The sequence below is a fragment of the Dromiciops gliroides genome, chromosome 1, assembly GCF_019393635.1.
Source record: "Dromiciops gliroides isolate mDroGli1 chromosome 1, mDroGli1.pri, whole genome shotgun sequence".
Taxonomy (NCBI): domain Eukaryota; kingdom Metazoa; phylum Chordata; class Mammalia; order Microbiotheria; family Microbiotheriidae; genus Dromiciops; species Dromiciops gliroides.
In genome coordinates, this window is record NC_057861.1 from 105714567 (window position 1) to 105729218 (window position 14652).

General features: G+C 37.5%; 1 protein-coding gene across 1 annotated transcript in view; it reads left to right on the top strand.

Moving 5' to 3' along the window:
* The first annotated feature begins 4213 nt into the window (after positions 1–4213).
* Positions 4214–14652, top strand: part of LOC122746266 (chronophin-like) — a 187689-nt gene continuing 177250 nt past the window's right edge. The window contains 1 exon segment of the mRNA XM_043991743.1: positions 4214–4377. Within this exon segment, the coding sequence (XP_043847678.1) occupies positions 4214–4377 (164 nt within the window).

Sequence of the window (14652 nt, forward strand, 5' to 3'; positions counted from 1 at the left end):
AGTTGGTCCAATATAGGTTTTCCTTTATTTATTTATTTATTTTTAAAACCACATCTGCTTCCCCAGAGGCCAACCCACAGCTATGGTCAGTGATTCCTGGCATTCCTGTTGCTGTGGAAAAAAGGAGTCAAGTGGGCTCAGAAGGAATGTTTGCAAATGGCAAAGTGCCTTGAACAAATGCAAATGGACAGGAGGCATTTCATGTCTACATGTCACTGTGCCATTCCATATTGGTTTTCCTGTTTCAAGAATCCCCAGGGAATTACAGAGTGAGCAGCTATCAGTGACTCATTCTGAATAATGCTAAAGGGAGAATGCATTGAAGGAGTGGGGAAGAATACATGAACTGAAAATTAATTCCTTAATGAAGTTTTACTATTTTTTTCAAAGTTGCTTCAGCATAATTGTCGTGGTAGTGATAGTAAAAGTGGCAGAGGGAGTGGGGGGCAGTGGCAGTGATAATAATTGTTCATATCCAAAAGAATTATATTTTGTAGTACACTGGAAAGACTCCTTGATGTGGAGTTAGGTGAACTTGGTTTATACCTTGGCCTTGACATTTAATAGATGTGTTTCAAGGCATTAATACTCAAAGCCTCAATTTTTTTCCTCTTTAAAATGAGTGATAATCCCTTTAATATTTAACTCACTAGGCTTTTGGGAGGAAAACAATTTAAAAATTAGAACCATTATTAGTGAGGCTCAGTCAGGTAAGTTGTCCCCAAACTTTGTATAATATTTGAAAATTTTCAAATCATTTTACTTAAAATAATTTTGTGAGCTAGGGAATAAAAGTATTATTGTCCTCATTTTAGCAAAAAAGGCAGCTGAGCATCTGAGAGACTTGGTGATTTATTCATTAGTACACACTTCAGAAGTGTGTAGAGTAAGATTCTAACACTGATCTTTTGGCACTAATTCCAAAATTTTATCCTAAGGGGTGGGGCAAGGTAGGGTTAGCCCCTTTGCACTGGAGCCAGCTCAAACTGGCTCATAAGGACTGATTTTTAAATTTTCAGCATAAGAATTTACACCTTTGAAGTAAAAAAAAAAATGCTACAAAGCAGGGATTGATTGATTCCCTTGCTGATTTTCTAATCTTATGAAAATGATGGAAAATGTTAGTAATGCAGATTAAACTTTAAAACTGTGATGTGTGTACATTTTTTTCTCCTGGAGAGTCAGTTTTTAAGCATCTACCAGGGCATCTGTAAGTGTGTGTTTGTGTGTGTGTGCGCGTGTGCGTGTGTATGTGTGTGTGTGTATGTATGGAGTGACTGAAAAAATATTCATTATTGGGCAATTTCCCTGAGTATCTGATACAATATGGGGAAGGGATGAAAAAACAGAATGTTAGGTATCTTCAAATATCTCTTCACCCCCAGAGAGAAGCACTAGTAGCAATAGGTAGACAGAGATCACAAGTTGATTCAAGAAAGACTTTCCCAGTGATCAAAACTGCCCCAAAATGTAATGGATTATCTTTTGAGTTTGTGATTGGACATCACTGGAAATGTTCAAACAGAAGGCGGGATTACTCCCTTTCAAGTATATCACAGGAGGAAATCCAAGTAGGGGACCAGCAATTGGACTATATAGGCCTAAAAGTCCTTCCCAATTCAGATTCTAGAACTCTATGAGGCCCCAGGTCTGCCACCTGGTAAAGATACATTTCCTGTCTTCAGAAGTACATTCTTTGAAAAAGTGGGCTTTGATCATGCATAGCTTCCTGAACTCTTAAGGGTGGAGAGAGAGAAGAGACTTTCCTTTTCCTTCCCAATTGTCACTTGTTCTGTATTTAAGGGTATCAATCATTATTGATAGTTATTACCATATGATTCACCATGACATAAATATGAACTTTAATATAGAACATGCTAACATAACTTCAACATTCATTTTTCCTAGTCCTGGAATATTTTCATTTCTAATCTTATTCTTTTTCCTCTTTGCCTCACTCACATAGTTACATTTTGGATTTATTGTGTTTGTAATTGGCCTGAAGAATTTTTTATTCTGATTTTGGTTGGATCTTGTGTTCAAAGATAGTGGCTAGGCCTACTATAAGTAACAAGATCAAATCGCCTTAAGGACAAAGCAAGTGTTCTAATAGAGTATGCAAAAACCACCCCCAAAATACACCCGCTCCCTTTTCTCACTTCTCATCCTAGTTTAAAAACATACTAAGATATAGATGTAAAAGTTTGGACAGTAAAAGATTTAATTTCTTTTCTTTTTTTTAAATTCTAAGCTCTGCTTGATAAAATTAGCTCCAGTTATTATTTTTAAACTTTCTTCCTAAAATAGAAATATTAATCACTGATGGGATTCTATAGAAACTGTTTCAGAATTCACAAATAAATTATAGTGTTTGTGATTATAAAACATTTTACCTGGTGCCATTTGTTCTGCGTTCAATATAATTAGTACAGTCTCAGCAGCCTAGAGGTCAAAGTTCTAGTCTTGACTCTGTTGGCAATTACACTAAAATCTTAGGTTACAAACCACATGCCTTTCTGGACTTGAGTTTTTTTTTCAATGAATAACTGCTTCAAGAGTTTCACAATCCCATCCGTATTGATATACCCTCTGTTAGGGTACATCATAACCCAATCATGCTTTCCCAGTCTCTTTGATCCATATTTGTATCTTTCCATAAATCTTCTATTGAAGATATTCCTAGCTTGTGGGAGGCATTTTCTGCATCTTCTATAAGATCACAGATTTAGAATTGAAAAGAACTTATGGGATAGCTGGGTGGCACAGTGGATAGAGCACTGGCCCTGGAGTCAGGAGTACCTGGGTTCAAATCCGGCCTCAGACACTTAACACTTACTAGCTGTCTGACCCTGGGCAAATCACTTAACCCCAATTGCCTCACTAAAAAAAAAAAAAGAATAAAATAATTAAAAAAAAGAACTTTAGACTCTACCTAGCCAAACTTCCTTATGTTTTTTCTAAATCAAGAAACCATGACCCACAGAGACTTATCCAAGTCATGATGGTAGCAAGCAACAGAGCTAAGATTTGAACCCAAGTCCTCTTACTCTAAATCCAGTATTGTTTGCATTGTACCATTCTTCATGGATAGCAATTCAACATATAGATCGCTCATCTCTTATCCATCACTATTATTAATCAACTTTACTACTTCATTTATAGAAATACATTTCCTTGGATAAGGCCCTTGACCTAGAGTCAGGAAGACCAAGGTTTATATCCTACCTCTAACAATTATTAGCTTTGTGATACCAGGGAAATTGCTTCCCTTTGCTAAACATCAATTTTCTCATTTGTAAAATGTAGAAAATAATAGCACCTGCCCAACTGGTTATTGCAAAGTTATTAAACGTGAAAAGTGCTTTATAGATCTTCAAGTCCCAAATAGATGTAGCCATGATGATGATGATGCCATTAGTTGTATTATTTGGATTCTTCTACTATCTTTTTCCATTTTAGATGGCTGACAAAATCTTTTAAATGTTTGAGAACCTCAGTGTAGACGCCAAGTGATATCTCAGGGCTCAGTGCAATCAGGACAATATGACCCATAAACAGCACCATCTCTAAAACCTCTTCGATTGGACTAAGCTAAAAGTATTTCCTTGAATAGTGATGAACACCCTTAATATGCATACATTTCCTTGACTTATGTTTTGCTTGAAATTCATAGTTAGTGGATTATTGACCTTAAGGTCAAATTTGTATAAATTAAATTCATAAGATCATTCTTTGACCTTGAAGAGAGCCTATATGTGATCTTCCAATCTATCCATTTTTTTTTTTTGCAGGGCAATGGGGGTTAAGTGACTTGTCCAGGGTTACACAGCTAGTACACATCAAGTATCTGAGACTGGATTTGAACTCAGGTACTCCTGAATCCAGGGCTGGTGCTTTATCCACTGCGCCACCTAGCTGCCCCTTCAATCTATCCATTTTAAAAATGAGAGAACAATACAATGGAAATGGAAGTAACTTTCTTGTGCAAGTTCATGCAGTTTGTAAGAGTAGTTCAGTGATGAAGATAGTGACCAAAGAAAGTGCTGTGTTAAAAATTATTTGTGTTAAAGATTGATATCACAGTTTTAACTGAATCATTTGGGAGGGGCCACACCTGGCCCACCCCGAGGTGATGTATGCTACTGAGCTCAGTAGGAGAACTCTCCATAGGCAGTTTTTGAAGGACCTCCCCTTTTTGGGGAGGCGAGATTGAATGCTCCCTGAAGGGAAGCAGGCTGCATCCAGAATGCTAGGAACTCGGGCCTTTCCTTCTTGGCCCTTGCGCTGGTGGCATGTTCGCTCTCTGTGTGCCGACTCTTCTTGCAGTGGGGTGTTGGCTGTTCTGGTGGTGCAAGCAACTGTAGACACTCAGGTTTGGTGAGCTAATTACAGAAAACCCTAAATTCCTTTGAACTAGCTTAATTGGGAATGGTCTGGCCAGTGAATAGGTTAAACTTAGAGTTAAGAATATTCATCATTATTTCTATTTTCCTATTTCCTTATCTTTGATTCTTATTAGTTTTACCTTTGTTGTTTAATTAATTCCCAAGTAATAAAATCTGATCCTTTTGTGAAATAAAACTTAGAGGCACTTTTCTTATTGGCCTGGGAGAAATATCTAAAAAGGGCAGTTCAGAGGGAAGGGTTAAACCAAAAAGGTCCCTCATATTTCAGGGACCCCAATATTAAGGTGAGTCACCCAAATAATGCTCCATATATAAAATTTTGTCCCTCACAGTGCTATGTGAGGACCCCTCAAAATAAATTGCATTATTTAACCTGAAGAAGAGAAGATACTAGAAGAATATGATAGTTACCTTCAGGAATTTGAAGACACCTTTCTTTGTCAAAGAGGGATGAAACTTGTTTTGCTTGGCACCAGAACTAGAAGAAATGAGTGAAAATTGTAGGGAGTAAGATTTTCACTTGATATAAGGGGGCAACTTCCTAATAATTACAACTACCATTTATATAGAGTTTTAAGGTTTGTAATGTAGTTTACAAATATTGTCTTATTGTATCCTCACGATAGTCCTGGGTGGTAACTGTTACTATGAGGAAACTGAGGCAGACAGAAGTTAAATGATTTGCCCAGTATCTGAGGCTGGCTTTCAACTCATGTTTTCCTGACTTAATTTATAATACTCTATAGCCAATCAAGACTATCCTAAAATGAAGACTTACTCAGTTTTACTCCCCATCACTGAACAACCTTCAGGTGGAAGCTGGATAACCACTTGGCAACAATGTGAGTTATGCCTGTACCAGTGGAGAAATGGGGTCCAAGTTGTAAATTGCCATTCAAATAGGTTACCCATTATGTATGGAAAGGACAATGAAGCCACATGAAGTTTTGATCAGTACAAACATATTTTGGTCAAATAAAACATGTTACAAGACACTCCCCCAGAAAGAAGAGACATGGAGAGAAAAGAAAGGAACAGAAGCAACAACAAAAAAAAGAAAGAAAGAAAGAAGGCAGGACCAAGAAAGAAGAGAGACAGGTTAAACTGTTAATAAAGAAAGAGATGAGTGTTCTACATAAGGTCTGAAGGGATGGGATCCAGCACACAGGTGGAGAAATTAGCCTTTGAAAGAAGGCCAACATGATCTTTAGACATATCTCCTGGAAAACTGGAATTTAGGAGCATCTTAATGAGTGGGTTAAAGAAACAATGACTCAAAGTTGAATACTTTACTTCTTTTATGTCTCTGTTCCATATCTTTTTTGGAACCATAAAAAACAGATTTAATCTTTCTCTTTCAAATGTTTGTGTATTTTCTCCCTTCTATACAAGAAAAGAAGGCAGTTGTTGGCAAAAAGTAGGCAAGAGGAAAAGTTCTGATCAATACTCACCATGGGCTGTTGTCTAACCCTCATGAAGTGAACTTATAGTTTCCTGACCTTATTGATCTTGTCTTGTGCTGTTCTATATTGTAGCCTTTGCTTACTCTATGCCTCATCCCTGTAATGGATGCCTCATACCCCTAGCTCTCCCTGCTGTAATCCATCTCTTTAAGAAAGGTCCAACTTAGGTGATAGTTAATATGGTAAACATTTTGTTGTACTGGAAAAAAATGCTAGACCTGTGATCAAGAGAGACATGCATTAGAATCATATCTTTGACAGTATCTAGTCGCTAACTTTGCTACCATAATCTAGTCATTTGGCTTCCTTTAGACTCAGATTATCTTCAGAAATGTAGATGCCTCACAAAGTTGTTTGGAGAATTGAATGAAATAATTGCATTTATATAGAGCTTTAAGGCATGTAAAGGTTTTATATATTTTATCCCATTTGAACCTCACAATAGCCCTCTAAAGTAGGTATTCTTTTGATTCCCCTTTTCTGCATTAGGACACTGTCATTTAGAGGTAAAGTGGTTTCCTCAGTGTCACATATCTAATAAGGGAAAGGGACAGGATTTAACTCAGATCCTCTGTTTCTATAATTTAACACCCCTTTCACAGAGATTCCAATGCAGTTTTCCTAGTCCTAAATTCAGAATTCTCTCTGCTTTATCATGCTGTCCTCAATAGAATATAAAACCTAAGTGGGCCCTTTTAGGACAGAGGAGGCACAGACAAGAATATGAATTGTCCACTCCAGGTATGGTGGAATAGAGAATATACTGAACTTTGCAAATCATTAAGCACAATACAAACTGAATATCACTTATTGTTAAACCCTCTCGGATCCTTCTGTCTCCCCCTTGAAAGTGAGTCCTTCACTTTCTTGAATCTTTCATTCATCCCTTATGGCTAATCTGGTGATGTACCTTCCCAATGTAGGGAGGCCATTCTTCATATTACAGATACACTGTCTAGCCCCAGGTTATACTTAAAGCCATTCTAGTTTAGTAGGACCTGTCAGAACTTAGCTTCCATGAGCACAGCCTCTAAGAACCAGGGTTACCACTTTACCATCATGAGATATCAGGGATTGACCATGTGAGTTGCCAAACAAATGTTTTGTTTGTTTGTTTGTTTTGTTTTGTTTTTGTCCTGGTGCTTAATTAAATGTTTATTGGATTGAATTTAAATGTAGTTGAATCCGGGCAGCTAGGTGGCGCAGTGAAGAGAGCACTGGCCCTGGAGTCAGGAGTACCTGAGTTCAAATCTGGACTCAGACACTTAACACTTACTAGCTGTGTGACTCTGGGCAAGTCACTTAACCCCAATTGCCTTACTAAAAATAAAAATTAATTGAATCAGGGGACCTCAGTTCAAATGCCAGCTCTTCCACTTCTGACCCATGTGATCTTAGACAAGTCACTTACTCCATCTTTAAAATGAAAGTGCTGGTCTAGATGACCTTTAAGCTTCCTTCTAGCTCAAAATATATGATTCCATCAACTGAATGTGTGTTAATTTGGGTTTAAACCCTAATTTCTGATACCTCCAACTAAATTATAGTTTAGAGCAAAGACAAAATCATAGAAGTCATTGAGTCCAACTTCCCTCATTTAACATTACTATTCTAACAGCTTAGCCTTGCTTCAATGTTCTGTAAAGCACTTAGCACAGTGCCTGGCACATAAAAGGTGATTAATAAGTGTTTCTTTTCTTTCCTTCCTACCTTCCTTCCTTCCTTCCTTCCTTCCTTCCTTTCTACCTTGCTTTCCTCATTTTATAGATCAGGAAACAGAATTCTTTAGACGTAAAATGACTTACCCAACATCACATAGCTAGTAAATGGAAGATCCAAGATTGAACCTCGGTTTTCTAAACTAAATCACCCTTTCTACTGGGCCTTCACTTTCCCAAACACATTATCTTCTTAATATAACTTGGGTCAGAATTGTGGGTGTCGTCACTGGAAACTGATTGCTTCACTTTTGACCATTTGGGGCATTTAATTTCTCTAATTGAACTAAGTGCCATCCACAGCTAGGCTGCCTGTGTATGTAGTATTCACAGCAGCATAACAGCATATATCTACACACACACACACACACACACACACACACACACACACACACACACACACACACACACACACACACGAAGGAGGCCATGAGGGAGCCATTCCAAGCCTGGGTAATATTGAGAGAGAGAGAGAGAGAGAGAGAGAGAGAGAGAGAGAGAGAGAGAGAGAGAGAGAGAGAGAGAGAGAGTTAGTTCTTGGCTTTGTGAAGTGCCCGGGGTTGGCATGTCAATCTTCAGGAACAAATTGCTTAATTCAAGACAAAAGGAATGCACTGCTGGGACAAGTTTCCAGCAGCCATTTGCCTTCCCTTCATATGAACATCTGAACTGAAGAAAAAAAATGACAACATTATGAGATCTTGACATCTGGAAATTGTGAGACTTCAAGTTGTTACACTCATCTAATGCGTATTCTCACATTACAATCGTGTTTAACAGTTACCCATGTGTCACTCAAAGGGAGGCATTGTGAGCAAGAAAAATGTTGGCAACTCAATCCCTTCTGGGCAGAGTATGAGGTCATGATATTAAAAACCCTTATTCACAGATGAGTTTCCTTGCATTTATTCAGAGGAAGAATCATAGAAAGTTAGAGTTAGGAAAGAAGTAATCTATTCGGCTCCCATCACATTATAGTTGGTGACACAGGATCCTTACAGAGTAAGAGACTCTTCTTAATGGTGGTAAAGGTGGAATTAGAGCTCAGGATCCCTAAGTCTCTGTCCCAGGATCCCTAAATCTCTGTTTTATCAGTTAAAGGTTAAAATAAAGATTATTATATAAAAAGTTAGATTTCAAGTAGACATTTCTCCAACTGAAATTATTCTATTTAGCACAGATCTATCCCTCCTTCTGACTTCATTATTTTTGTTCCTGGCACCAGCATTTTAGAATGATGATTTTTTAAAACTTTTTCCTTTACTTTTCATCTACAATCAGTTACTGAGACCTATTGCTTCCATCTTGACTGTAGCTATCCCATCTCTCCCATTTTCTGTATTCCAAATTGTACACTCTGTCATAACTCCTCATCGCTGGCTAAGTAGACTACTAAAATAGCCTAATGGCCTTCTAACTGGGCCTATTACTTTTTTTTTTAAGTGAGGCAATTGGGGTTAAGTGACTTGCCCAAGGTCACAAAGCTAGTAAGTGTTAAGTGTCTGAGGCAGGATTTGAATTCAGGTGCTCCTGACTCCATGGCTGGTCCTCTATCCACTGTGCCACCTAGCTGCCCCTGGGCCTATTACTTTTATTCTTTCCCCCTCTCTTCTAACTTCATTGCACTGTCATGGTAGTTTTTCTTAAATGCAGATCTGGGGTAGTTTCATCTCTGATCAAAAATGTCAAGTGATTACTCAATTGTCTAATTCATAAAGTTTTCCCTTCTTGGCCTGGCATTCAAGGCCCTCTAAAATCTTGTAGTAGATTTTCTTTCCAGTCTTACCTCTATTATTGCTCCCCATATGATTTCTTTCTAGCCAAATTGGCTTATTCTCTGAACTCTAGATATGACCAGCCTTCTCCTACTTCATTGTCTTTGTTTTTCTCAATGCCTGGAATTCTCTCTCTTTCCTATTGAATTTCTACTTGTCCTTTAAAGAGCAATCCAAATGCAATATCTGTTAAGTATTTCCTTATAAAAAGTCTTTCCCCCTCATATTTCACCTAGCTGGTTGTTTTTTCTCCTCTCTGATGTATTCATCATGTAAAATTGCATGTGATTGTGATCTGTACTTGTATCTTATCTCCTTATTAAATAGTAAACTCCATTAAGAGAGATGTGTCTTATCTAAACATTATATCTCCCCAAAGATTAATACTTTGCACACAGCAGCTGTTTATTTAATATTGGCTAAATTAATGATTAAAGGCACTTTCATTAAAAAATAATCCCTCTAGCCAAACAAGTAGAATAAAAGTTTCTTTGCCAATAAATATAATTGTAAAAATTCTCATATTTTATTTACCGCCCCCCCCCAGAAATCACCTGGACTACTAAATGTTTTGCCCACTAAAGTGAAAGTTAAGTGATTGTCATACCACTAAGTCATACTAATAGTCACACTGCTCCGTACTACTAAGTAAGCATGTGTCAAGTAACAGTATGGATAACATGGAAATGTGAGTGGGCATTTGAAAAAGGCTAAGATTTAACTGGGTCATCGAGGCTAAGGCTAAATGAGGAATTTCAGAGATGATTGGGTAAAGAATAAGTGACAGAAACAAAAAGAGCCTCATTTCACAGTGAAACATATGACCAAAACTTAACCATACTTATGGATTTGATGTCTGACTAGTACATGGACTAGTACTAGTACATGGAATCATTCTCTTTTGGAAGTAAAGACTAGACCAGGTTTTCAGTATGAAGGACCTCTTCTAGACCATCAATTCAGGAGTTCATCATTTAATCAGAGTCCAGCAAACTATAGTTCATACCAAATCCTAATTTAAGTTAATGAAATGGAAGGTAGGTCCATGTCATTTGAATTTTACTCTCTTGATATGGATGTAGGCTTGCCATGTAGCAACCTGAATATATCCATAAAATATTAAAAGAGAATGAACAAGATGATATTGTTATGGTATAGAAGGTTTGTGGGGAAATAGGCACAAGATGACAAAAAGGCATTGAATGAGTTGCCTTCTGTATTGCTTGAGAGGCATAACTTATTTTATAAAAGCATCAGTATATCAAAGTGCTGTATCTCAATTCTGCTATTGATTTCTGTTATTTGTCCTTCATTTAGATGAAGACAGATGACATCACAGGGTGATATCTTCAGTCATTCATGAGTAGGATTTAAGGGAGGCAGAGTTGCACAAAGCTGTCAGTCTTACTGTCTTCTTCAAAGTCATCAAAGTTCAGTGGTAAGACAAAAGTTAGGATGCCTGGCAATGGCCTGGGATACAGAGGATAACCTTGGAGTCTTTGATGTCTGACCAAGCTCTAAGCACTCTTCAGCACCTGTTCTAGCAACCTTCGTGGCCGTTGGAATCAATTTTTCTCAACCAACCACCCATTCCACCAGAGAAAGTCTTCACATATTTGGGATAGACATCCTTCTAACTCACTAATGAGTTGGAGGCCTGTCAATTACCCTTAAACTGCTGAGTCAGTTTTATTGGGGTGTGGGTGTTGTACATCCTACAGCTTCATGGAGCCATAGATAAGAGCTGGACACCAAAGGTGAATGAGTTACCCTGAAAAGGGCCTGGCAAATTCTCATACCAGAGATGCTAGTCCTTCCTGAATATCCCCTACACACAGAATACCTGAGTGCCATAAGTCTTATATTTTAAATATTTATTACATTTAAAGGAAATATGTTCTGTTATATTCTAAAATGTATAATATATCCCTGACCAGATGCCATTACTAGCCATAAGCCAGATTCACTCAGCTAGCCATAAGTCTTATTTTCCTGAATGATGAAAAGCTTTTTTATTCAAATAATGCCCTCTAGAAAATGTCAATAAATTGTTCTCTATATATCCAATGTATTAAAGTGTTTAAATATACTATTCATTTAATCATTATTAAGTACACATCATGTACACTGTCCTAAATGCTGATGGCCAGGGGAAAAGAAAGAATCAGAAGAAAAAGTTCACAGATGTATGAACATGCACTGAGGTTAAGTCAGGGAAGATGTGGAGGTGAGACTTTAAAATAATTGGCAAATATTTCCTCCTAAAATCATAAGGCTTAAAACTCAGTGAGATTTTATGAACAATCTAGTCCAAACAACTATTTTACAGGGTAAGAATCTATTTAAGACCATGGAGTTATATAAATTTCCCAAGGTCACATAGAGAGTGAATTGCAAAGGCAAAATTCAATTCCTTGTCAATTTCATGTAATTGACTCTAAAGTCATATTTCATGCTATTCTTATGGAAAAGATGAAGAAACATGCTAGATAACAGTATAAATATATGATTCATTACTGATTGAATGGCTAGACTCAAAAATTAGTCAATAATTATTCTACATTGATTCGGAAGGATATACCTAGTGGATGTCCTCGGAGATTAATATTTGGTACTGTGCTGTTGAACACTTTTTCCAGGACTTGTATAGAGGTACACATGACATTTTTATCAAATTTGCAAATAATGTAAACCTGGTAGAATTAACATTGGGGATGAGAGTCCAGATTCAAGAAGTTAGGTGAAAACCCTGGGCTAAATTTTATTAGATAAAATTCAGTTGGCATAAATGTAAAGTTATACACTGTAGTTAAAAAAATCACCTTCCTATGTATAGGATGGTATGGTCAAGAATGTATTTAGATAAATATCTGTTGAAAAATAGCTAAGGGTTTTAGTAGATTAACTCGAGTCAGCAGTGAGCCCTGTCAGGCATAAAGCTAAGGAATAAGGAGTTGATATCCCCATTATATTTGTTCCTGGTCAAAGTATGTCTGTTGCATGATGTTCACTTTTGGTCACCAAATACTTCTTTGAACCTTGATAAACTGGAGAACAGTTTAGGGCAGCTAGGTGACACAGTGGATAGAGTGCCAGGCCTGAAGTTAGGAAGACTCATCTTTTTTAATTCAAATCTGGCCTCAGACACTAGCTACATGACCCTAAACAAGTCACTTAACCCTGTTTGCCTCAGTTTTTCATCTATAAAATGAACTTGAGAAGGAAATGCAAAGTACTCCAGTATCTTTTCCAATAAAACTGTAAAAGGGGTCACAAAGAGCTGGATACAACAGAAACAAATGAATAACAAGCTGGAAAACATCCAGAGGTCAATCAGTATCAAAAAGGGTCTTGAGCCTTTGGCATATAAGGAGTTTTTTAAGGAACTGGAGATGTTTAACCTAGAGGAAGGAGGCTCAAGATGTCACAAGATTATGAATCAAGTGATAGAGGAGACCACAGAAGCCATCTATATCAATACCCTCATTTGATAGAGGAGAAATCTAGAGAAGTAATGTGCCTTTCCCAAGGTGACATAGGAAGGAAGCATCAGAGGAAAGCTTAGAGTAGAGATGCTCTGGGGCAGCTAGGTGGCACAGTGGATAAAGCACCAGCCCTGTATTCAGGAGGACCTGAGTTCATATCTGGCCTCAGACACTTAGCACTTACTAACTGTGTGACTCTGTACAAGTCATTTAATCCTCACTGCCCCACAAAAAAAAAAATAGAGATGCTTTGACTCTAGAGTCTGCACCACACACATGAGAACTGACTTCAAGCTTCAGAAGAGCTATCATTTAAGATGTAGTTTGTGCTTTTTGGTCCCAGAGGGCAATGGGCAAAATTTGCAAAGAAGCAATTTTAGGCGTGATGTTAGGAAAAATTTCCTAGCAATTAGAATTATCCCAAACTGGAATGAGTTGCCTTAGATGGTATTGGGTTCTTCCTCATTGGGGTCTTCAAGCAAAGGCTGGATGTCTACTTGACAGGTATATTGTAAAGATCAAATCTATTTTTCATCTTTTGTTTTGTTTTGTTTTGTTTTGTAAAAATGAGGATAATAATATATACTTCACAGGATTGTGAGGAACAAATAAAATAATATATATGAAGTACTTTGCAAAATAAATTTCTTTGTATATACTATATAATTATTTGGGGTTATGCATTTGAATATAAAACCATTAAGGTCCCATCTAACTCTAAAAATTTCTAATTCTGTGAATGACTCTCCAGATATTCTTGTTTCCTCTATGGGAGACAAAGCAGGATGGAAAAAAGTTAACAGGGGGCAGCTAGATGGCACAGTGGTTAAAGCACTGGCCCTGGATTCAGGAGTACCTGAGTTCAAATCCTGCCTCAGACACTTGACACTTACTAGCTGTGTGACCGTGGGCAAGTCACTTAACCCCCATTGCCTAAAAAAAAAAAAAAGAAAAAAGAAAAAAAAAGTTAACAGGAGTATGGATTCTGGATCTGAGTCAGTGACTGTATTAATAGATTTGGGGAATGCATCTTGTTATTCATTTGACCAGCAGGAAAGTTTGGGAAGCTGAATCACAGAATGTTAGCAGCCTGTTCTGAGCACCAAAGAGAGATCATAGAAACACCAACTATATGCTTTGTGACAGAAGTCAAATTATTCCAAACATGTTGAAGAGTTATCCAAATTCTAAAATTCATATCTATTGATCTACAAGGAGAGACTTAACATACCCACAATTATTCTGACTGCTAACCATTTAATGTTTTCTGAAAATAATGGCTAGTCTTTGAACTATTTCTGAACATTCTGGTTTTCTTCAGCTCCATTAAGTTAATTCTCAGCAGATTCAATCCTGGGTAACTTATTTGGCAGGTATGCTCCTGATAACATCAGCAAGCATGAGTTCTTCCTTCACCTGCTTTCAATTCCTCCAAATTAATGGAGCAGGCATTCAAGTTTTTGGAAGAGAATAAAGATAGTATCACAGCTGGGACATTTCCCTCCTCCTCTTCTCTCATTCCAGCTGGTCTGTAACTTTGCCTTTTGGCTTGTTGGTTGTGCAGGTTAACAGCCCTTGGAGAAGAAACCAGCTTGTGAGTGGATTAGAAAATGATGCCAGAGTGAAGACAACAAACATTTCTTTAGAGGAAATGCCAACAACTGAAATGGGCTTTCTAGTCTACCATAGGGAATGGGAGCCAGCTTGGGGTGTTTCCTCAAATGGAATCAAAGGATTGGGAGGGAAAGAGGTCACCGAGGGTATCTAATGAATCTAGGAAGACAGCCGAATGCTTTTAAAAACTT